The 21,725-nt window shown below is 46.5% G+C and overlaps 1 protein-coding gene across 1 annotated transcript in view; it reads left to right on the forward strand.

The window, feature by feature from the left end:
- The first annotated feature begins 3,937 nt into the window (after positions 1–3,937).
- The window catches only part of COL9A3 (collagen type IX alpha 3 chain), a 60,515-nt gene continuing 42,727 nt past the window's right edge, over positions 3,938–21,725 (forward strand). Inside the window, exons 1-5 of the mRNA XM_090064571.1 lie at positions 3,938–4,243; positions 5,518–5,586; positions 12,386–12,421; positions 13,371–13,442; positions 16,556–16,609. Coding sequence (XP_089920697.1) covers positions 4,178–4,243; positions 5,518–5,586; positions 12,386–12,421; positions 13,371–13,442; positions 16,556–16,609 — 297 coding nt within the window. The 5' untranslated portion in view covers positions 3,938–4,177. The remainder of the gene's footprint in view (positions 4,244–5,517; positions 5,587–12,385; positions 12,422–13,370; positions 13,443–16,555; positions 16,610–21,725) is intronic.

Genomic DNA, 21,725 nt, shown 5'->3' on the forward strand with positions numbered 1-21,725 from the left:
TCCACTTAATGTCCCCTTTGGTGGGAGGCATCCAGGTGCTTTGTTCTTTCTGCTAATCTGCTGCCTTCTAAAATTACTTCTGGCTTCTAAACCCAGTGTTTTCCTAGCTTTCCTGCTCACCTGTGTGCACACACCCTACCTCTTCTCATCCTTCTCCGTTTCTACTTGCCTACAACATGTATTGGTGGCCTTCTCCAGGATAGTAACTGTGCTCAGATAATAGTATTCCTTGTTCAACGACTGTGCCCCAGACGAGAAGCTAACAAATAGCACCTATTCCAGCCTTCTGGAAGTGCGTTTGAATTGTTGGCGAAAGGGGTTTCCAAACCTCCAATCCATAGCAGTCGATAAAACGAGTAGCACCGTCATCTAACCCTCTGTTCATCTGAACCTACGTTTCAGCAATGTTGGTGTCTTTGGACTTTTGGCAGGGCTACACAAACGTGGGTCAGTCCTCACTAGTCTTGTTCTTTAAGTCCTGCTAGAAGGAAATATAACTAGTTTTTTGCCCAGTAGAAAACAAAACAAGGGAATTCATCCTTTCTAACGGAGCTTGAAATTTAACATTTTGTTTGTTCTGATTGCAGTGAGGATAGGGATCGCCTGGTCCAAGTTCTCCATTGTGCCGTGGCAAATTCCTGTTACAAAACAGGCACGCATGTATTATGGAGGTAATTTTCTATCCAGACTGCTGGCTGAGACAATGGGGAATTTTCTCTCCTGCTATATTAGGAAGGGAGAGAAGATTGCCTTCCATCTCAAGAACTGGACAGGGATTTGGCGGGATCGGGATGAAATTCCTGGACTGCCACTAGCTCTTTTGAGGATGCTGCTGTTCCCTGTGCCTCCAGCATGGGGATGTGCATTGCCTCTAGTACAGGAGGGCTGTGAAAAGTGATCTAGTAAGATTACTGGGATCTAGTAAGTTATGTCCTTGTTACAAGAACTAGCTGGAAAGGTGCTGCCGCTTGTGCCTGAGGGGCTTATCCGTATCTGGGTTACAATCACTTCTCCAGCTACTGCAAGACAGGGCACAGCATACCTTGCGCGCACAGCTCCCCCCCCCGCCAAAACGGTATTTCCATTGCAAAGTCAAGCACTTGAAAGTTAAGAAATGCTAGCATTTGTGGCACAGATGAACTGAAATTGGCTCCATTTTCATATGTATTAAAATGGTCTTTAATTGCATAATCTCACACTAGTTTTTGACAGAGAAACCTCCCACAGCATTTTCTTTTAACAGGAGGGTGTGTGTGATTTCTTTTCGCTTTTTTTTTTTTATTATTAATGAAGAAAATTGAGGGGTGGGGAATAAACTTTCTCCAAAAATAAAATCCCAAAATAAAATGATAAATCCAATATGTTCTACAGTCATTGCCAAGCTGGGTGCTTTGTAAGCCAGTGCAGGTCTCTGCCGCGCTGAGTGAAAGGAGTCGCTGCTAGGAGCTGCGGTAGTGAATCATCCGGCAAGGAAGAGGAGGCTTGCTAATGCAATGTGTTTGACATACTCTGAGCCTCAAGTATTTTGGGTTCTGTCCCCGGTTTGGAAGAAGCATGCGTCTGGTGTGGCCACAGGCCCTTCTGCTTCTGCACTGTCCACGCGCACACCTGGTCCTCAGCCCATCCTGGCTCCGGCCCGCTCCCTTTCTCTGCCGCCGCAGTCCAGTACCTTGTTCTTCCCACTCTATGTGGAGCCAACTGGGCTTCCCATCCCCATCCCCATCCCCCAGGCTTGGATAAACCCAGTCATGTGCCCGAGAGTGCAAGTATCCTAAATCCCTGAATATCTCTGAAGTAAGGGAGCGACCCAAGGGAAGGATCTCTACTGCTGTACCTGTCAACGGAGGTAGCACAGGTGGGCTGCCAGGGTGGTGGCAAGGAGGGAGTTGGCCTGGGGGGCAGCAGGTGCAGTTGTGTGAAAGGGCTCCAGGGCACAGTGCGCAAGGGGGAAGGAACTGGGTCCAAGGCTAAGACTTGCTCTGGGTGTGCGTCGGGGGGCAAAACCTGGCTGAAAAGTGTTGGATGTTGTTGGGAAGATGAAGGTGAAGGTCAGCGGATAAGTCGGCAGCATGTCGGTGCAGGTGAAACCCCATCTACCCATCGGGACCCAGCTGGAAGCTTCCGCTGCCGGTTTAAGCCATGACATACCCCTGTGTGAAATGGAGGGGTTCCTCTTTTGCTCCTGTTTTAAATATTTCCTAACGTCCCCACTGTGGAGGTGCAGTAGTATCTGTTCCCAATGTGTGCCTGGTAGCGGGCTGGGCTGCCCACGCCTGTGCTAAGATAGACAGCAGCTTCCACTTCTGGTGCTGATCTGGTGCTTTATGGTAACGTGCGGTGAATGCTGCTTTCCATGCGGGCAGCCCTTCTCCTGGCACGCTCGGGCACGTGCATCCTGCAATGCTCTGCTTCCCCCGTACAGCCTGCAGAGTGGGAAGAGCTGGGATCTGACAGCAGCACTGAGCGCGCCTTTCTCCAGTCTTGCACAGGCGCTAGCAGTGCTCAGAGGCAAATGTGCACCGTGTGGATTTGCTCCACGATCACAAGAACATATTGTCTGTGCCTCCAGCTCCCTCACCTCGCAGCGTGGGGGCATGGCAGAGCGCTTGGAGCTGCCCAGCAAAGAGGCCTCATCACCTCAAGATCATACTATGAACTACACTGGGCTGTTGCAGCTCGGCACCTCCCCGAATTGTGCATCTTGCTCCAAACACATGCCGGGACGGCTGGAGGGACTGCTCCTGTTGCTTTTGGGTCCCTGCTAGAGTTATGGCTTGACAAGACAAGGAAGCACATTTTTGGTTTCTGTTTTTCTTTCCAGACATCCCTTCTTGGGATGAGAAGCATAGATCTGCCATTCCCTGCCCCTCCTAATACCGGGCACCTCGCCTGGCCGCACCAGGTAGAGAGAGAAACGTCAGGCCAGCTTCCTGTCTGCCCCCTTCTCTCTCTTGGATTAACAGAGCAAATGTCTGCATGAGGAAGCTACTGCTACGTGGTGCATTTGCTTTTTCCGCTTTGCAAGTCTGTTCTGGCAGAACTTTGCACCTCTCCTTCTCCTGCCCCACCAGCTCCCTTGCCTGTGCTTTCTTCCAGCGATGTGTGGTAGACACCGCAGATGGGCCAGCAAGGTGGGAAGTCTTGTCCATCCTGCACTGGGACGATCCTTTCCGTGTCAATGGAAAAAAGAGAAATAGGCAACGATGCAGTTGCATCAAAATGAGCTGCACCGCTCCCCTGGTCTCAACACTTTTCTCTTCCTCGTGGATATTCCCAGCAGTCCTCCTCTTTGGATGAAAATCATCTTCCTTAGCAATACAGGAGAACATATAGGACCATTGTTCATATGCTACTGTCAGGGAGGGCCTAAGAGCTGTCGTCTCCACGTCATGCTCCTGTTGCGAACATATGTCAAAGGCAGGTCTGGATTTTTCTTTTTACTTTTTAAGGGTTTTCCTTGGTCTTTGCTGTGGTGGCTCTCCTTTCAGTACCAGATGTAGCACGTCTCCACACAACCAACCAGATGCTCTTTTGAGGCTCCAAGTAAAAATAAAGATGCTAGATACGTATTCACAGCTAAGAAAGCACTGAGGGAAGTAAGGACCTTTGCTATCGCCCCTTTGCAGGGGCCCATGCATTTTTCTCAGGAAATAAAAGAGCCTCCGGTGTTGAGTAAATCTTCATTTCTGCTGCCCTTCACTTCTCCAGCCGCAGCAGTGGATTGCAAACAGCTTGCATCTGGTCCCGACAAGCCCAAATGGATGTCTGCGTATCCCGAGAAGAGGGATCTTCATTTTATCTCCTTAGGTGTTTGCCACATGGGCTGGGGCAAGTCCAGCCCTCCCCTGGTTCAAAGGGTTTCCTCCCCCTTAGCTCCTGGCAGGAGGCTGTGTGCCTCCTTTCATGACTGCCTGCCACTCTGCAGTTTGGCCCTTCTCCTTTCCCCACCTCCTCCTCCTGCAGCCTGGTTTCCCTGCCTCTCTCCTTCCCTCTGAGCTCAGCCCCTCTCGCCTGCCTGTGTTCCCGAGCTCTGCCCCCTCCAGCTGGAGACTCGGGTTTATCTGGAGGCGGAGGGGACTCATTTGGGAGCTGAGATCCAGGAGGTGAAGGAAGGAGCCGCTGAAACCAAGAGAAGAGAAAGGGTTTAGGAGCTACGAAGGGACAGAGCCTGGAGACCATGGCTGGATTCTCAGCTCTGGGGCTGCTCTTTCTTTTTCAGCTATTAGCCACAGCCTCAGCTCAGGTAAGAATTTTCTTTTACATCCAATGGCCAAAACCACCAGCCACTGCAATGAGCATTGCATCAAGAAGCAAGACTATTACAGAGCTGCAGGGTGAAGCGCACTGCACGTCCTATGGCACATCTTATTAAAGTTTGTGTCTAAAGCTAAAGACAAGATACTGCTTGGGCATTTCTGTCTGTAGGTGCCTCTCAGCAGGAGAAAAAGTGTTTGCATTCACATTGGCAGGCATTGAATACATGCTCCAGGAAACAGACCCTGGTACTTTTTAAATGTCGCTACAGAAGCCATCCTCCTAGTTGTATCCCTGCAAAGAAAACCTCCCAGACAAAAGACGGTGTTGACCTAAGGAAAGCAGTTTTGTTTTACTTTACAGTATCATCTTGCTCACTAAACTAAAAATCTCTTGTCATCTCGCTCTTCACCTTATTCAGAGATTTTTTTCCCCCCTCTTTCCCTTAGTTGGTCTATTTTTAAAGCATCTTTAGGAAAAGCACATTAGATCCTTATTTGAAACTATGTGCATTCATAGCAAGCGCCCTGATCGTGGCATTAATTCTCTAATGTGTCATTAATTCTCTAATGGGTTTTTGCACTGCTTTCATGAAGGAATTTTTGCAGCCTGGCTCAGGAATTCGGAGCCGACCCTCATCTGCTGGGAGCAGAACTGGCTCCACAATGAAACCTTTGTTCCCTGAAGCTGGATGGCAGGTTACTCTCGGGAGTCATTTCCACAGAGCAGGCGTTTGTAGAGACCCTCTTCCCCCAACCCCTGCTCCAAAAAGCCAAACTTCTGTCTGGCTTAGAGAAGAAACTACCCAACAGTGGTTTGTTTAGCTCTGCTTTTCTGCACGCTGTCCCTGCAAGCTCTCTCTCCACCTGGTCCCCCATAGAAAGCATGCCCATGTGTACGCATGCTATTCTAGCGCAGGGAGGCATGCCTTTTTCTTGTGTCTCCAGTGCAAGCTGGGTTTGGGACTTAGGAAGCCAGACCCTAGGAAACCGAGTTCCCCGAGGGACCCTGCCTGTTTCCAAACTGACATGGGGACAAGAGCAAATAAAACTGCCGTAAGTTTTCAGTTCAGTAGACTTGCTCCTATCCAGGAGATGGGCTGGGTGTCCCATATCTGCAGAAGATGTGCTCAGATTTTTAACGTGTGGGGCTTGAAAAATCCTTGCCTCTATCCCGAGCTCTTACTTTCCCACTGTGATCTCTGACCCGCTCTGCTGGGCTCTTCTAATGCAAAATCTCTCTCTTTTCCCCCGACTCTCCCAGAGAGCAGGACCACGAGGCCCTCCTGGACCGAAAGGACTCCCTGGACCACCTGGCAAGGACGGCATCGATGTGAGTGTTGTACGGCAGGGGGCATCCACATCTGGGGGAGGGGAGCAGAGGTGGAGCAAGGGGAGGACTCATTTTCACGGAGGAGTTCTTCTGCTTCTCCAGCCTTCCAGAGAGAAGCTCCAGCCGAAAAACAGCCCATCTGCCATATGCAAAAGGCAAAGGTGCGCTATCCTGCAGGAGACTCAGGTGCTGAGTACCTGGAGATAGCTTCCAGTATCATGCAGGTCCAAGCCCTCAGTGCCATCTAAGATTTCCTGGTGCATACAACAAGGAGGATTGCTGAACTTTCCAAACCTCTTTTAGCTCCTCTCTGGCACCTGGGTGGGACGTAGTTTGAAGGCTGGAGGACAGCGGTGGGTCTAGTGCAGCGTGTGGTGCGCTGGACGGTGTTGTTGCATCCGTAGCATGTTGTGTATTTTGTTTCAAATATTGCAGACCCCCCTGGGTCTCTAAGACACTGGGTCTCTGGAAAACTGAATTCTATATGCAGGACTACATTGCGTCCTACCGATGTTACGGCTCAGACTTCGGTAAAGTTACTCCAGGTTTACGTCGGTGTGATGGAAATCAGGATCTGGCCCATCAGTTCCTATGGAAATGTGTGTTTCTTTAGTCATAGGAAAAAACACAGGAAAGTCTATGGACTGTATTTTGGGGGTAAAATTCCTTATTATTAACCTTTCCCCATGGCTGCTGGGGCAGAAGCTCAGCTGCCGTTGGCTGTAGTGCACAAGGAAACCTTGTCCTACTGCTGTTAGTTGATGTTTCCACTGAGATGAAACACTTTGGCTATTTCTGGCCACTGGATAAAGACAAATATTGTTGCTTTTCATCCTACTGCAGTGGATCAAACTGTTTCAAGAAAACTGGATATTTCAGATACTGTCAGGCAGATTACAGTAATCGTTCATGCTGTTTGTGCCTAACTCCGTGATCTACTCAGCCCTTTAGGCAGACTTGCAAAATTCTGCTTCTCCCAGGGAGCTAATTTGGTTTCGGATGAAAAGGCCGAAAAGCTATACTTGTTCTCCTCAAGGTAAAGGGTGAACAAGGAGGTTTTGTGTCTACGACTGTATATGTGTATACGCATTTTGCAAGACTGAACTTAAATAAAACCCTCTCTGTTCTGCGGCCCGTCCCCTACCCATGTTCCTAGATGAGAGGAAATCATTTTATTCAATAAGTTTATTCTACTTTTGCAACAGGGAATGGTTTAGAGGAAGAAGATCAGGAATTCCTATCTGCCTTTGGGGAATATAAAAGTAAGGGGATGCAATTTAAATTGATAGAGGGCAAAGGAAATACTTGCATGACACCCAGTTTAACCTGTGAAACTCATTGCCACAAGGTATTGTGGATAAGAGGTATTCAGGGAAGGATTGGCTTTATCTAAGGAAAACAGCCAGAGTGATTAAAGGAAGACGACAAATTCTGGGAGGCGTCGAGACCTCCATGCTTCAATAAATTGTAGCTAGTTTCAGGCACTTCTCCCCACTTGTCCTATATGAGCTTTTATGAGATTTCTTCAACTTTCCTCAGCAGCAATTACTTCTTCCAGCGGCAGGATTGAGAGCCAAGTGAGGGACTGGTATGATCCAGGGGGGCAATGCCTATGTCACAATTGCTAGGGGATTTATTGAACAAATTCCCACTGACATAGGTATTGGCGTTGAACTGTGTTTTAATAATCCAAAGGTCATAATGCAGCCAAACTGCTGCAACTGATGTGCAAGGAGCTGTTTAGATAGATGTATAGGGTGTTATGTCAGTTTTTCTCACCCAGAAAGAAAAAGGAAAGAAAAGATGTTTTTTTTCCCATTCCACGCACATGGTGTTTGCTTCCAGAAACCGAGCCCCATGCCTTCAGAGGATGTGCTCTTCTGGGGGCGTCTGTTCTTGAGTCCTAGCCTTTTCCACCTAGCAGGCATCCAAGTGGTACTTTCTTAGGATTGCACATAGATGCCTAATTTCACCTCGCTAGAGTCCCAGAAAAAACATTGACACAAAAAGGTGGGTGGATGGGTCTGTAGTGTTTATTGTGACTCAGCCTTCAGGCTAAGGTGAAGGCATATCGGAAAAGAAGACACACCAGGGCTCTCCCAGGGACTCGAGCAGCATGGAATAGGATTGATCTGAAGCACTGAGATAACTAAGTGCCACTTTATTCTACTTACAAGGTATCAGAGTCTGGCCTGAACACCAGTAGCTCTAGCCTGAATCAAGTCTGAGAACCCAAACCCTGTAGTCCTGCTCCAGGGCTGGCGTGCGTAAAGTTTGAGAGCATTTACCATGTGAAGAATGCAGGATGTATCTCGTATGCTTCATTTAGCTGCATATGAGCTAAATGAAGCATGCAAATGAAGGATGTAGCAAGACCAAGAAGAAAACTGTTCTTTCCTAGAGTCCTAGATGGGAGACGCTCCTCTGTCCCTCAGCATCCAATTTTGCTAGCACCTCTTATCGTGATGAGTCCCCCGGATTTGCCTTGAGCCTCCTGTGGTTGGCGTGCAGTGCAGTGGCATGGCCTTCTGGGGAAAGAGCTGCCTTTTTCCTGCCGCCGCGCTCCTAGAAGTTATTTGTGGTGTGTGCCGCCCCACATTGCTGTGCCTTTTTACAGCCCTGAAAACCGAGGGTCCTGTTGAAGATGTGCCAGAGGTGCCTTAAAGGCAGAGTAGCAGTGTGAACACCGCAAAGAACAAGATTGCTATTTGACTCTATACCAGTGAGATTTCAGAAAACACGCACGATCAAAACCATTCATGATCATTTTAAAATATTGCATTTTCTTTGTGGATTTGCATTATGACCTTTGGATTATTAATATTGCATTTTCGTTTGGTTTTGGTTTTTCCCTTCCTATTATTTTCCAAAATCATCCCAGCCAGGTTCTGTTTAGAGGGGGCAGTTAAAGAAACAGCAAAATCTCAGAACAGCCTCTGGCTGGATGCATGTTGCAAAAATGTACAGCAGCTACCTTCATGTGGGCCCTACACCGTGAGCAGTACATAATACACAACTGAATTATTCAAGCCAACTCTGCCCAAGCCTCAGATGAACCCAACGCCAGATGTGCCATTGCCGAGAGCTCCTTGTTTCACTTTTGCCTTTCAGGAGGTGCTATACCTTTCAATCCCATTGAAGTCTCCTATAATTATACCTTTTAAAATACTGCATGTTCCATGCTTTGTAACAAGGTAATTGCTCAGCTCCCTAGAATAGATGGGGTGTGCTGTGAATTAAACCAGCTATCTAAGAGTTTCTTTGCATTAGTTCCAGGCGTGTAATGTTAAAGAAACTATTGTCAGTTTTCTAAAAGCAGATTTTTCCCCCTTTTGCTGAGTCCTCAATACAGACTTGCTGAGAATAAGTAAACTGGCTTCCCTCTCACATAACACTGGAGACAATTATGCCTTTGATGATGGCAGTTGCTTCTGATTCACTACCGATGCTAATGGTGATCTGCTAGTAGAGGGGTAAAATAAAATACCGGGCTCCAATTCTGACTAGACTTTGGTACCACAAACCCCGGCACCCTGGCAAAGTCCTTGGTTCAGTTGAGGCCCAGGACAGATCCTGAGCGGCTTTCTCTAAGCTTGTAGCCTTACTGCCAGGTCTGGGTATCACTGATGCCTGTGAGGAAGGGGCAATGTCTGGGGGCAAGAAGCTAAACCTACTTATTGCCATTCATAATTGCAATTCCAAACCAGCCATCTCAACAGAACCGCTCCCTTCATTTTTGTTAGCAAAGAGCTTTCCCAGCTTGGAAAACGATGTCTATTTATGGCAGGTTTGTGGGCAAAGCACTGCAGTGGGATTGCTTCAGCAAGCATGAGCACAAAGATGCCCTCTGTTTGCTGCCTGTCCAGTCTGCGCCTGCTCCCCATCACTGCAAGATGCAAATCCCTGTGCCCTCACTGGAGGCAGTCAGACCAAGGGTGGGGCTGTGGAGGTTGCATGGGCTTTCCAGTTGCTAATTCAGGAACTATAGAGCGGTTATACAGACTTCCACGTTAGCTTGTGTCTTCACAGCTCCCTACTGTGAGGCCCACAGCAGAGAGGGCCACTGCTGAGCCCACTTGGACAATCTCTCCCTTCACATCTTCCTCCTGCTAAGATACTTTGCACCTCGGGCCTCCCTAGCAAATATAATTAACAAAAGATTAGTATTAAATTACACTTCTTTCTAGCATCCTAGCTCTGTTTCCCTTCCCAGATATCCTGTTGCCCTTGGAAGTTTCTTTGCCTAGAGTTCAGTTGTTACGTTGTCAGCCAAGAGCACTCTCAAATTAATTGCTTGAATAGTTGTTAAAATCTGAAGGAGGACGGCACGTGGCTTCACTCTTCGGCATTGAGAGATGGTCTTGCGGGTAAATCCTTGAAGTGATGTTTGCAGTTTCTTGCAGGTGGGCATCACTGGGTTTTGAGGCACAGGGGGAAAATGATTAATATTCCTCTGTCTTCAATATTCTGCTCACATAAGAGAAACTCTCCGGGTCGTGTTATGCTCCAAGAAGCTAATGCCTCCCTTTTCTGCCCTTTGTGCTGGGTGCCCTGTGCCAGAGGGGATGTGACTGGAGGTGCCTCCAGCTTTAGACCCGAAGCCATGGCAGCAGGGTCATAGGAGGAGAAAACTTGCCAGGTCCATTGTGGCCATTGTGTCCCAGGTGCCAGCGGAGGGTTTAGATTGACAGTGTGGTCGAGGGTAGAAAGATAAGAAAGATTTATTGACTTAAGAAAAACACAACTACGCGTAGTAACAGGTAAATGGTATAATCTGTGCTATTCGTGTGTCACCAAGTGTCACCTCAACTACGTGGCTAACCATCTTGAGCATCGTAGTATTCTGCACTGCCCTAGTGGCAACCGCTAAATGGTATTTCAACCGTTGTTCATGCTATGCAAGTTAAATTTATAGATCCCTCCCCATCTCCTGATGTAGCGCATGTGGCTTTGGCATCTCAGTTGTAGCTATCATGGTGCTTCAGCAAGCAAGGGGTGGAGTGTGGCAGCTGAAAAGTGTGTCTGTGTGATAAAAGTGCTTGCTGAAGGCTCTATGAAGATTAGACCAAGTGTTTTTCTGTATTGGTTTAGATATTAAGCTATAAGTTGTTGCTAAAAGCCTAATTATAGTTTAAGATGTAGTGAGGCCTTGTATAAAGTAAGGCCTAGTAAATTTAGCAAAGCCTAGAAGTAGTAAGGCCCTATGGCACAGTTAAAATTACCTTATCAAAGGAATGCAAGGCTTGTACTGCTATTGGTCAGTCTATGGACAGCTGAAGAAAAAGGAAACTATGTGGTCGTACGTTATCAATGTCCTTCAGAAGCTATAAATTAGCTGAAATATTTGGAAACCATTCAGAAGGAAGATGCAGCTCTGTGAAAAGGATTAGTTAGCTGTTGCCTGGATTAGTGGGCTTGTGGACCTCGAGGAGCCCAAGAACTGCGTTCCAGGGTCCTTCCCGGCACCCCTCAGACAGCGTTGTCCGGGGACGCCTGACCTCGCTGAACTTTGTGGAAAAAGAAGCTTGCTGTGTATCAGGCATCAGAGGGACTGCCGATAAGTTGCCGACGCGAATTGCTTTTGTCTGTCATCGTTTGTCTTGTTACTACATGTAGTTGTGTTTTTCTTAAGTCAATAAATCTTTCTTACCTTTCTACTCCCGACCACACTCTCAATCTAAACCCTCTGCAGGCGGCTGGGACACACTGGTGTGGCCTCTCCCAGGGCCCAGCTCAGACAGATCTGAGGCAACTTGAATGTGCTTGAATAACCCAGTTATATGCTTGCTTTCATTATTTAATAAGAAAATGATCCTTCCAAAGCACTCAAACCATTAGACCGCGCTTTGCCCTTCTAGTTGTTCTGTAACAGAAGATGATCACATCTTTCAGGAAATGAAGATAAAGCACAAATTACACGTGTTCCTTCCTCCTGCTTTGCCTTGGGCCAAATATGTGCAGCATCCCAGTGGCTGGGAGCAGGCAGGAATAACTGCAGTGGAAGTGGCTCCTTTGTTTGCAAGGGCTTAGCTCTAGTCAACCAGTTGAGAGTGTATTTTACTGCCTTTGTGCCCATTATTTGAATGTTCTGAGTTGAAACCAGCCTGCTGGAGATGTGCCCCAATAGGGTGCAAAGGTGAGATGGAAAGCCCTATCTAGAAACTCATTAAGCATTGGCTCTGGCCGTGATTTTTGCAACTGAACGGGATGGAAATCAGGTTTCTGTCCATCTTCCCTTGAAAATTGAATCCTAACGCTAGAGCCTTTGAATGCTTCTTCACACATGTAACCTGATCAATGGTTTATTGTCTCAAGTCCCCTGGGGAGTGTCACAAGCCCTCGGGCTGTGCCTGAGCATTTCACTTTGCATTTAGCTAAGTCAGCAGAGAAATATGCACAAGCTTGAGCACAAGCCAGACAGCTTCTTCTCTGCTCCCTCTGCAAAAAATCTTTGGGGCTGGGATCACCCGCGCTCCTGGACCAGCCTTCAGAATCAATGGATGTACCTGGAGAAGCCAGTACATAGCATGTGGGTTTTGCTAAATCTGCTAGTGCAAGCATGGCAGATTTTGAAGGGCTCTGATCCCTTCAACAGTGTGATGGGGTCAGCAGTTTTAGTGCATCATAAGCACCTGGATGTCCCTTTAATGGGCACTTCAGTCCAAATGATGGCAATCCTCAGCACAAGGATGGAGAGGGATTTGAGCCTGCTTGCTGCCTATGCAAGTGGTGGCTGCAAAGATACAGGGATGGAGAGAGATCTCAGTGCTAATATTGATGTCTTTTCTCATTCCCCCAGGGAGAAGCTGGCCCACCTGGTTTGCCTGGTCCAACAGTAAGTATTTACCCAGCATCAACTATCTTATTTTCTCTTGTAAATCTACCACAAGGAAATAGTGCTTGTGAATCACTCATTTTCCAGCAATAAGAGTCATCAGCAGCACTTTCTCCCTCTCGGTCTGTAGGAGACCTCCTACACGTTTAGCGAGCAGGCTAAGGGGGAACGACAGCTTGTCGTCAGCACCGAACCTGAGAAGAAACGTTCTCGGAGCTAGGAGAGCAGATGGTCTGAGACGAAGGCCGAGGAGAACAGAGTTAAAATCACAGCATACATCTATTCTCCTCCAAGACCCAATTTTTACGATGCTTTGTATGCCTGAATTGCAATTGTTGCTATGTACATTCTCGGTTCTGGCCACTTGGCCGTGGTTTGAACTATTTGGCGTGTGCACAGAGGCAGGTTTTGCACGGGCGTAGCAGGAGCATGCCACCTCGGTGTGTGCTTTTAGTTCCCCCTAGAAGTGTGGACTGCACCGCCAGTGTAGACGCAAGCTGACCATTTGGATGACAGTGAAAAATACATGGAGAACATAGAGTCAAGCAACCTCAGTGCTGAAAGGAGATACTTCAAAGTACTTCTCCAGGGTTGTCCAAACCCAGCTGGATTAAAGACCTCCACAGTGGCCAAAATCTGCCCTGTATAATACACCTGGCACCAAGTGCCTTCCAGGGCTATCCGTTCCTGGCACCCACCAGGATCCATTTCACCGGGAGATGCTCCAAAGCAGGAGTAAGCAGGTTCACGGGGAGATGCTCCGAAGTTTATGAGCGTGTATGAGATTTGCATGTGGATGAATTATGAAATCTAATTTATTTAGAAGAAATTCTCCTGTGTCACAGGGCATGACATTAACATTTTAAGAAAGGATCTTATCACTGTCTTGCTTACATCAGGACGTGTGTTGGTAATTATATTAACAGTCATTGTCTATTATCTGGTTTAGGGACCTAAAGGTGCACCAGGGAAGCCTGGAAAGCGTGGAGATGCTGGGTTACCTGGCCTTCCTGGAGTGGATGTGAGTATTTCAGCTTATTCTCCTGGATTCTTCGAACACTTTATGTTGGCATGGGCATTTTTCCAAGGCAGCTTGTCAACTTGCACTAAATCTACTGGAGCAGCAAATGTGCGTACTGAACTGAATCAGAGTCTTGTACGCCAGGAGAAATCTGAAGAGACAACTGGACTGTCAGCAAATCTGAATTATTGTTGGGGTTTGCAACGTGTTATTTCATGCAGCATTATGTCAAGACCTACAGCATTGCTGGTGCACCGTAGGACCGAGCTGTCTGTGACCTGTTTTGATCACAAGACCAGCACTTCATCTTCATGGGAACTTTGTCCAGAGAGCCATTGCTTCTCGTTATAGTTTCAGACGATTTGAGACAGGTAAAACACTTGCATCGTCAGGTGTTTTTTTTGTGCTAGCAACTGAGTCTGCCTTTGCTTGCGTTCTTTGTACCCAGCTAAAGCATCAAACATAAGGGACAAATTGACAAGAATTCGGGTTTCCTTCAGGCTCTGTTACCAGTTGATCCAGATTCTCAAGGTTCAGACTAAGCATATTCAGTCCTTTAAGGATTTTGTTGGATGTCTTTGACTTTCCAGGACAGAAAAAAACAAGTTACTAAAATCTCTGACAGGAGTGTTGTTTAATCAAGTGAAGAAAGAGTTGCATATTTTCTGAATTAGAAATGAGGAAACAAAACATTAAACTATTCAGGCTTGGTCAGCAAGCTAATTCCTTTCAGAATGCAGGAATTTAGCCCAAATTCATATTTTTGAATCCCTCTGTTTTCCATGGTTTAGTGTGTGCACACTCCTGGCTTTCAGGACAAATGAAGCCAGGCTGTTGTAACCATGCTACCAAAAACAAGGCACTTATATCTAGTAGCATAGGTGTAATAACAGACTGAACAGTCATCCGTGGATGCACTGCAATGCAGCATTATTCCTTACCATCCTTCTACTCATTGTGCATTGTCTCTGCCTTTTAACTATTGTGTATTTACCATCCTTGTGAGAACAGACTACGTTCATGCAGAGATCTGCAGCTTCCAGAGTCACTGCCTAGTTGCTGCCTGCCAGCAAACATCTAAGCAGGTGACGTCCAGCTCTACATCTGTTGACCCAGGCTCTGTAACACTGTACTGCTCCGGCAGGGTACAGCCCTGGAAGTGAAACCAGCTTGAAAGAGGCTGTGTCTGCTTTCATCGCCCTGCTAAAAGAAATTCTAGCCAAGCAAAAGTAAACTGTCTGACCTGTGCAGGGTTTCAGTGTTTGGGCTGCAAACACAGCAAAGACATTCTCAAATGCAAGCTTATTTATCTAAAAAGTGTTATAAGAGTCTTTTTATTACTATATATATAGTAAAGATTCCTATAAAACTCTCTCTCTCTCTCTCTACACACACCCACACACACACACACACCCACACCCACAGGTGATACAGACAGATACATAAGAAGTAGAATGAAGAAGATGGCCTGGGGTTTTATTTATATATATATATAGAGAGAGAGAGAGAGAGAGAGAGAGAGAGAGAGAAAGAGAGAAAGTAAAGATTCTTATAAAACGAGATATATGTGTGTGTGTGTGTGTGTGTGTGTGTGTATAGTAAAGACTCTTATAAAACTCTCTATATATGTATATATATAGTTTTATAAGAATCTTTACTCTGTGTGTGTGTGTATATATATATAAAAACCCAGGCCATCTTCTTCACTTTACCTCTTCTGTATCTGTCTGTTGTCTGCCACCCTTTCTGGGACTGTCTGGATAGGTCCTTATGAAGACCCTTGGAAATCTATAGCCACCTATTACTCACTTTCCTTCTTGTCTGTTGTGATCCTCTTCCATGTTCTTAAGTTCTGGTTCTTGAAACGTCAGAGGATCTAATACCATCACCAGGTCACTTCTTCAGTCAAAGCACACTTCCATTCCCTACCCTGGAGACGATCTGTGAGACTGATCTGGGATTTCTCCCATCTCCACTGCTTAGTGGTGATTTCTTTCCTCCCTCCAAGACATTGAACTGGTCCCCATAATCGATTGTTACTGTCCCTAAAACACCTTCCTTTTCTTTTGTCGTATCTACAGCTACTCTCTGTAAAGAGTTTCAGACAGAAGAGTCTCACATCTTCACATTTTATGTCATTTGAGTCCACGAGACAGCACTCTACTGGCTGAGTGACCTATAAAAATATTGTACTACATTATTATTGCTTTGTTTTAATATACCAGGATCCTAGGAAAAGGATGGTAATTGTTGCTTGACCTGATGCTGCAAAGGTTTACAGACTTGAGTAAATATATGCGTGTGAGCAGTTCCACCGAAATTATAGCTAAGATCTTCAACGGGAGAAGTCTTTGCAGAATGAGACCTTACAAGGCAACCTTTCCAAATTAAACTGAGCCTCAGGATTGAGTGAGAGAGGCTGGAAATGTATGGGCTGCAGGCAACAAATAGATGACAACTGATTTTTTTTTCCTTAACATTCTTTTAATATTTTCACAATGTATGTTTAAACGTCCCGCTCCAAGTCACAGGCAAAACAATCAGTACAGTAACTATTTTAAAATGACTAATTGGCTGAATCTTTTTAACAGCCATATGGACTTTGGTCATTTACTTAAGTGATAAATTAGACAAAACACTTTATTTTTTAAGAACTGGTTGTTATACAATTATAAAATTTAGGGGAAAACCCCTACGGGTAACAAGTGTTCAAAACTGGGTATAACAGGTGCATTTTCTGACAGTCGTATACATCCACCGTGCGGGTGAACCTGTATTTGCATGTGCAAACCAGATACGTGCATGGGTTCAGTGGGTAGTGAGGAAGTACACGGACTTACACGGGCACCTGTTGAATCTTGCGTTGCCCTACATGTAAGCTCTACTGAGCTAGTCACTGTCATGGTGTGTTTAATTAATATGCCACATGAGTAGAAAAACTTCACACACTTCCAGTTCCTTCTCCGACATCTGATTTAGGGCAAAGTGACCTGGATTTCCTAGGGTTTGGCTGCCTATGCCTAACCCCATAAAGCTCCTTTGTAAACAGGCTGGGGTGGGTTCTCAACGTGCTTTGCTTCCTTGTCTCATCCCTTCTTTTTATTCCTTCCCAGGGTTTAACAGGAGCTGATGGCCCACCTGGCTCAAATGGGCCCCCAGGAGACAGAGTAAGTACAAGGAACTGTGAATCCTTCATCTGTTTAAACTAAAATGCTTCAGGTGCCATCCAACAGGGATTTCTAGTCTTTGTGTAGTCAGGCAATGTGCTGGTGTGGATGTGATGCATGTGGGTGCCCCTATAAGCCCCTTGGATTCTTAAAACTAATGTCTAGTCTTTTCTCCCAAATTGGTTCCTTCCAAGCCATGCACAGGGTCAGGGGGCCATATTGTAGGTACATACCTTGCTGTCTTTTTGCTGGGGTTTTGAATTGCCCCAGGGAACAATTCTGGGGTTACTCTTGGACACCATGGGTAGTGGAAATACCATTAGCAGCTCAGATCTTATGATGTTCTGCATGTATAAACAGCTTTTTGAAGCAGACAAGGAAGCCTGTATGAGATATAATCTCAATTAGCAATCAGCTCAGGTTTATCCAAGTGCAGCTATTTTAGGCCTTATTTGTGGTCTGAATGCACAGCTTGGTTGCATTTTTTTTTTTTTTGACTGCTGCTATATATAAACTGTTGAGACTGATGCTTTTCACTAGTTCTTGGGTGCTGGAGGTGAGTGACATCATTAGTGACATGGGTATGGTACCAAAGCCCGTACAGTGAAGAGCAATTCCTGCCAGAGCCGACCATGCAGTTCCATGGGAGACACCTCCGTCCTAGGTGGTCCTGTGTGGGGGAGCTCTCAAGCAAACTGAGTCAGGGATGGCAACTTTGTCTGACTGCAGGCTGGCATGACTCACTCGGTGTTATAGGTGGGCAGGTGACTGCTAGGAAGGGAAAGGATGCTTAAAAGGAAGAGGCTGGTTCAGCAGGTTGATGTCACTTGTGGAGCAAACCCATGCCCCTGGCTGCTCTTGCAGGGATCCCGTCTGTGCTCCATTCTCCACTGGAGAGCCCATCACTCACACGACACACAAGAGAAGGCTTCGAGACTCCTGTATACTGAGAGAGGAAATCCTGAGCCTGGGATGTTGTCATGCACTCACTTGCCTTGTTGCCCTTTTTGGACCTGAGCCCACAGCCAAAGGTCAAGGCTTATTTCTGTTACAAGGAGAAAGTGGTGCAGGCTGGGTCGTTTTCAAAGAATATACAAAGTCAGTCCTGCTCTCATGAGTGCAGTGGGAATCAAACCACAGGAGACGGCATCTCAATTGTGCAAATGAGGTTTAAGATCTGTTATCTTATTAGCCCATGGTGGTGTGAGCACACCAGCATCTGATCAGCATGTGCCAACAGGGTAACAGCTTGCCATTTATGTGAGCAGGATCTTCCCTTTCAGACATTTAGCGGGAGCACGGAAGCATCCGATTAGCGTGCACGGTTGTCCGATCTGTGCACTCAGCTTGGGTTTGCATCTAGCTTGATAATCAGTTCCTACAACACGGTGTGGAAACTTGGGGGCTGTTGCCCATTACAGGAGAGTGTTGGGGTCAGCAATCCAGCTACACAAATCCTTTTAATCAGTGCAGTAAAAGCAGAGGAAAAGCAATGCATCACTTGAAAACAGAGCTACCCCGTGCAGCATTTCTACCAGTCCTGATATAGGAAAGCATTTCAGCCTCATTGCACTCCATGAGCTATAAGCATATGTTTGACCACAGTGCGACTCAGGCTTGTTCTTCCAGTTAAATGCCCTCCTGAATAGGGATGGCTTCCTGAACTAGAGAGCACCAAAGACTCTCCTGACTGTCCTTCTAAACAGGTGGCTTGGTGCGTGGCAGGACATAGGATCACAGAAACTGAGGGTAGGAAGGGACCTCTGAAGGTCATCTAGTCCAGCCTCCCTGTTCAAAGCAGAACTAGATCATCCCAGTCAAATTACACTCACGAGAGATTTTCAGTTTCTGTTGTATACAACTAATAAAAGTCTGCTCTCCCACTTGTGCTGCCACTGTCAGTACAACTGGGAAATGCTCGGTCTGGCCAATGTCATCGTCCATTAAGTCTGGCACTCCAGGACTCTGCTTGCTGTAGAGGCGCTCTCAGACACAACGCCCACCGACGTTGCTGGTAGGTCTGTGCAGCATCAGGTCCGGTTAGTTTTTAAACAGAAAGGCAGTTCTTTTTGGAAATAAGATCATCGGACTGTTGCCTTATTTCTGACTTCTGATGATCAAAAGATTTTAAAAACTGCTGGCTGAAGTTTAGTGTTTTCGAGCAGAAGTGATGCAGAACGCACCTGCAAACCAGTGGAGCTCTGAGAAATCGTCTCGGCTCTGCAACTTGCTACCGCGCGTAATCATTCCTAATGTGTGTCTGAATTCAGAATTCAAGGATTTTCCATGCCCTTATAGATTCAGAAATCATATTGCCTCAAAATGAAAAATTCTAGCAAGATAGTTTTTCTAATGATAGGAGAAAATATTGTTGCTGGAGAGAGTGAAGTCAAAAACGCCGTATTACAATACTGATGTAAACCACTGCCTCTCCACTGACCTTAATGGAGTGATTTCAGCTTGCCCAGGGCCCAGTGTAAAAGTAGGAGGAATTCACAGATTCACAGAAGTTTAGGGCTAGAAGGGATCGCATAATGTTCATTATTACCTACTGAGGCCCAGACCTTCAGAGGTATTCAGACACTTCGCTCCAATTCAAATGAAAGTTAGGGTTAGGCACTGAAACAACATAGAAAACGAGGGCCAAAAGAGTCTACGCCTGAGCCCAGCAAAGCCAATGGAAGTTGTGGAATTGATTTCAATGGGAATGAGGTCTGGGTTTCAGTCAATGGATGTCAGGAAAGTGCTGGGAAAAGAGCCTCACTTGTCCTGTAGTCATCAGTACAAGCTTAGCGGGCTGGAGACAAAAGATAAAAGCAATGGAGGGCAACCAGGACGCTAAGTAGGAGGAAAATGACTGAGCTGAGATTTGCACCAGAGCTGATCTTTATTGGATTACAGTCTGGTCCTAGCAAGACTCTTCCTAATGAGGAGCGTGGGTCCTCGGGATCTGTCTGTTTGCTTAGCCTTCCTCTGTGAACTTAATGAGGAAAACCGCTCGTAATCGGGGCTGGAATGCCGAGAGCAGGGCCGGGGCCGGGGACCTGCTGGGGATCACTGCACAGGCATGCACGGCCGCGCCGCTGGGACACTTCCGTGTCTGTCTGCCTGCCCTATTCCTGTGCTGCTTGTGTTGGGTACGTTTTGGACTCAGGAAATGACGCCCCCTCCCCTCCCCCCATGAAAGAAAGTAATTGTGAAATGCCCTTTTGGAGATAATAACTCCCTGGCTAAGACCTTGGAGGCTAAATTATAGCCTCTTGCGAGAAGACTGTTTGGCTTCCTTTCACATCCTTCTGACAGCCAGTACAACGTCCTGCTTGCCATCAGACAACCTCAAGGTAAATAGATTACTCTAACTTTTACCTGAGTCTAATTTGCACAAAACGAGCTTCTCCAACCAGGAGATCTTACAATATTTTCAGCTGCCCTGTGAAATACAAATTTTCATTTCCACCTAGGAGAAATTTCCCAATCTTTGCCTTCTCCTATGCCTGAAGAAGGGTGAGCATGCAGGAAAGCTTGCAAATAAAGAATTGGGGTTTTTTGCAACTACCCAGTTGGTCTAAGAAAAGATATCAGCTCTGCCATGAGTGCTGATTCCTTCTGACAGCAAAGGCACTCCCCTGTCTCAGGAAGGCTCTGCCGAGCCATGGTATTCCAGCACTTCTGCTCCTTCTTGCAGCCTCTCCTGGGATGTGCAAAAGGAAAGTCATCAGAGCGATCCTCACCCTGACTGCCATGTTCAGAGGATCCTGGAGGAATAAGGTGTCCTACTCCCATGACTTTTGATGGGAATTGAGGGCTTAATATTCTTCAAAAGTCCCAGGCATGGGGCCTGGTTCAGTTTGAGCTTCAGGCTGCAGATTGTGCGACTTCTTTTATCAGACCTGGTTTTCCCCAATGCAGTATTAATGAGGAACACATCCTATATCTCTTGGATAAGCGGTCTACAAACAAGCAACAGAGCAATGGGAGAAGACAATGGGTAGGTAGGAGATAATGGGTATCTTTGGCTGGGTAAGGCAGGTTAATGCTTGAGATGCCTCCAGCCTGTCTTCTGCGTTTGCTTGTTCCCCCATTGGCTCGAAATGGCACCCATAAAAGAGACAGCAATTGCAGCGTGACAAACTGGCACAAGTCAAAATGGGATTCAGTTAGAGCAGAAATTGTAGGGAGAACTGTTCGACTAGGAGCCCGCGGGCCACTGATACCTGCTGGTGTAGAGGGAGCCCAGCTGGCGTGATTTCAGTGAGGCTGTGTGCCACAGACCAGCTGCAGTTTCTGGGCCTGCACATGTGCACAATTGCACGCGCAAAGTAGCACCACCTTTTTGTGTGTGCCGTCATGGTAAATGCATAGGTTTTTCATGCAAGTGTTTTGTGAGCCTTCGGCAACATAGACCTGGGAGGCAGACCAAGACGCCACTCCTGTGTCACTCCTTAAGTGGATGGTGACGATGCTGCTGACTGAGCAACATTAGTTTAAAATGCCCCGTAAATGAAAGCATCGCTCGTTGTGTCTGAGCCTTTCGTCTTCTCATTTGCCATTCTAAATTCTGCCTTCGCCCTGGAATCACATCAGCCAAGAACAATAGAAATTCAAAACAAAGAGTTATGCACAATGAATGCTTGAGAGCAGTGTGGTTATATCTCAAATACTGAATGTCAATACAGCTTATGAACATTCACTGCGAGGTCTGTGGGGGTAGCAGCAGACAAACATTATCATTTATACCAAATAAGAGTGGCACTTCTCCCCTTCTTTTCCTTTGTGTTGGTAAGATGAATAACTAAATCACTATGCTGCTGGCATTGTCTGGCTGGATTTTCTTTACCCTGCAATAGCTAATGCTCTTTGGTTATGAGTAATCTCGAAACTCTGGGAGCACAAGTCAGCTAAGCTCAAGCAGAAGCTCTTGGAAGTACAATGTAGTCATACGTCACCCTTAGTATGACTGGGGGGGACACATTTCTATGATTCCTTCCCCCCTACCTACTCCCAAATGCTCCAGAGAGGGTATTTATGGGGCTGAAGATCTGGGCTTCTTACGACATGGCAGTAGCCACACTGTGAGAAGGCCAGATGCTGAATTATTTTGACCCTGGAGTGGTTT

The sequence above is a fragment of the Crocodylus siamensis genome, chromosome 10 (assembly GCF_052110815.1).
Source record: "Crocodylus siamensis isolate JL-2025a chromosome 10, ASM5211081v1, whole genome shotgun sequence".
NCBI lineage: Eukaryota > Metazoa > Chordata > Crocodylia > Crocodylidae > Crocodylus > Crocodylus siamensis.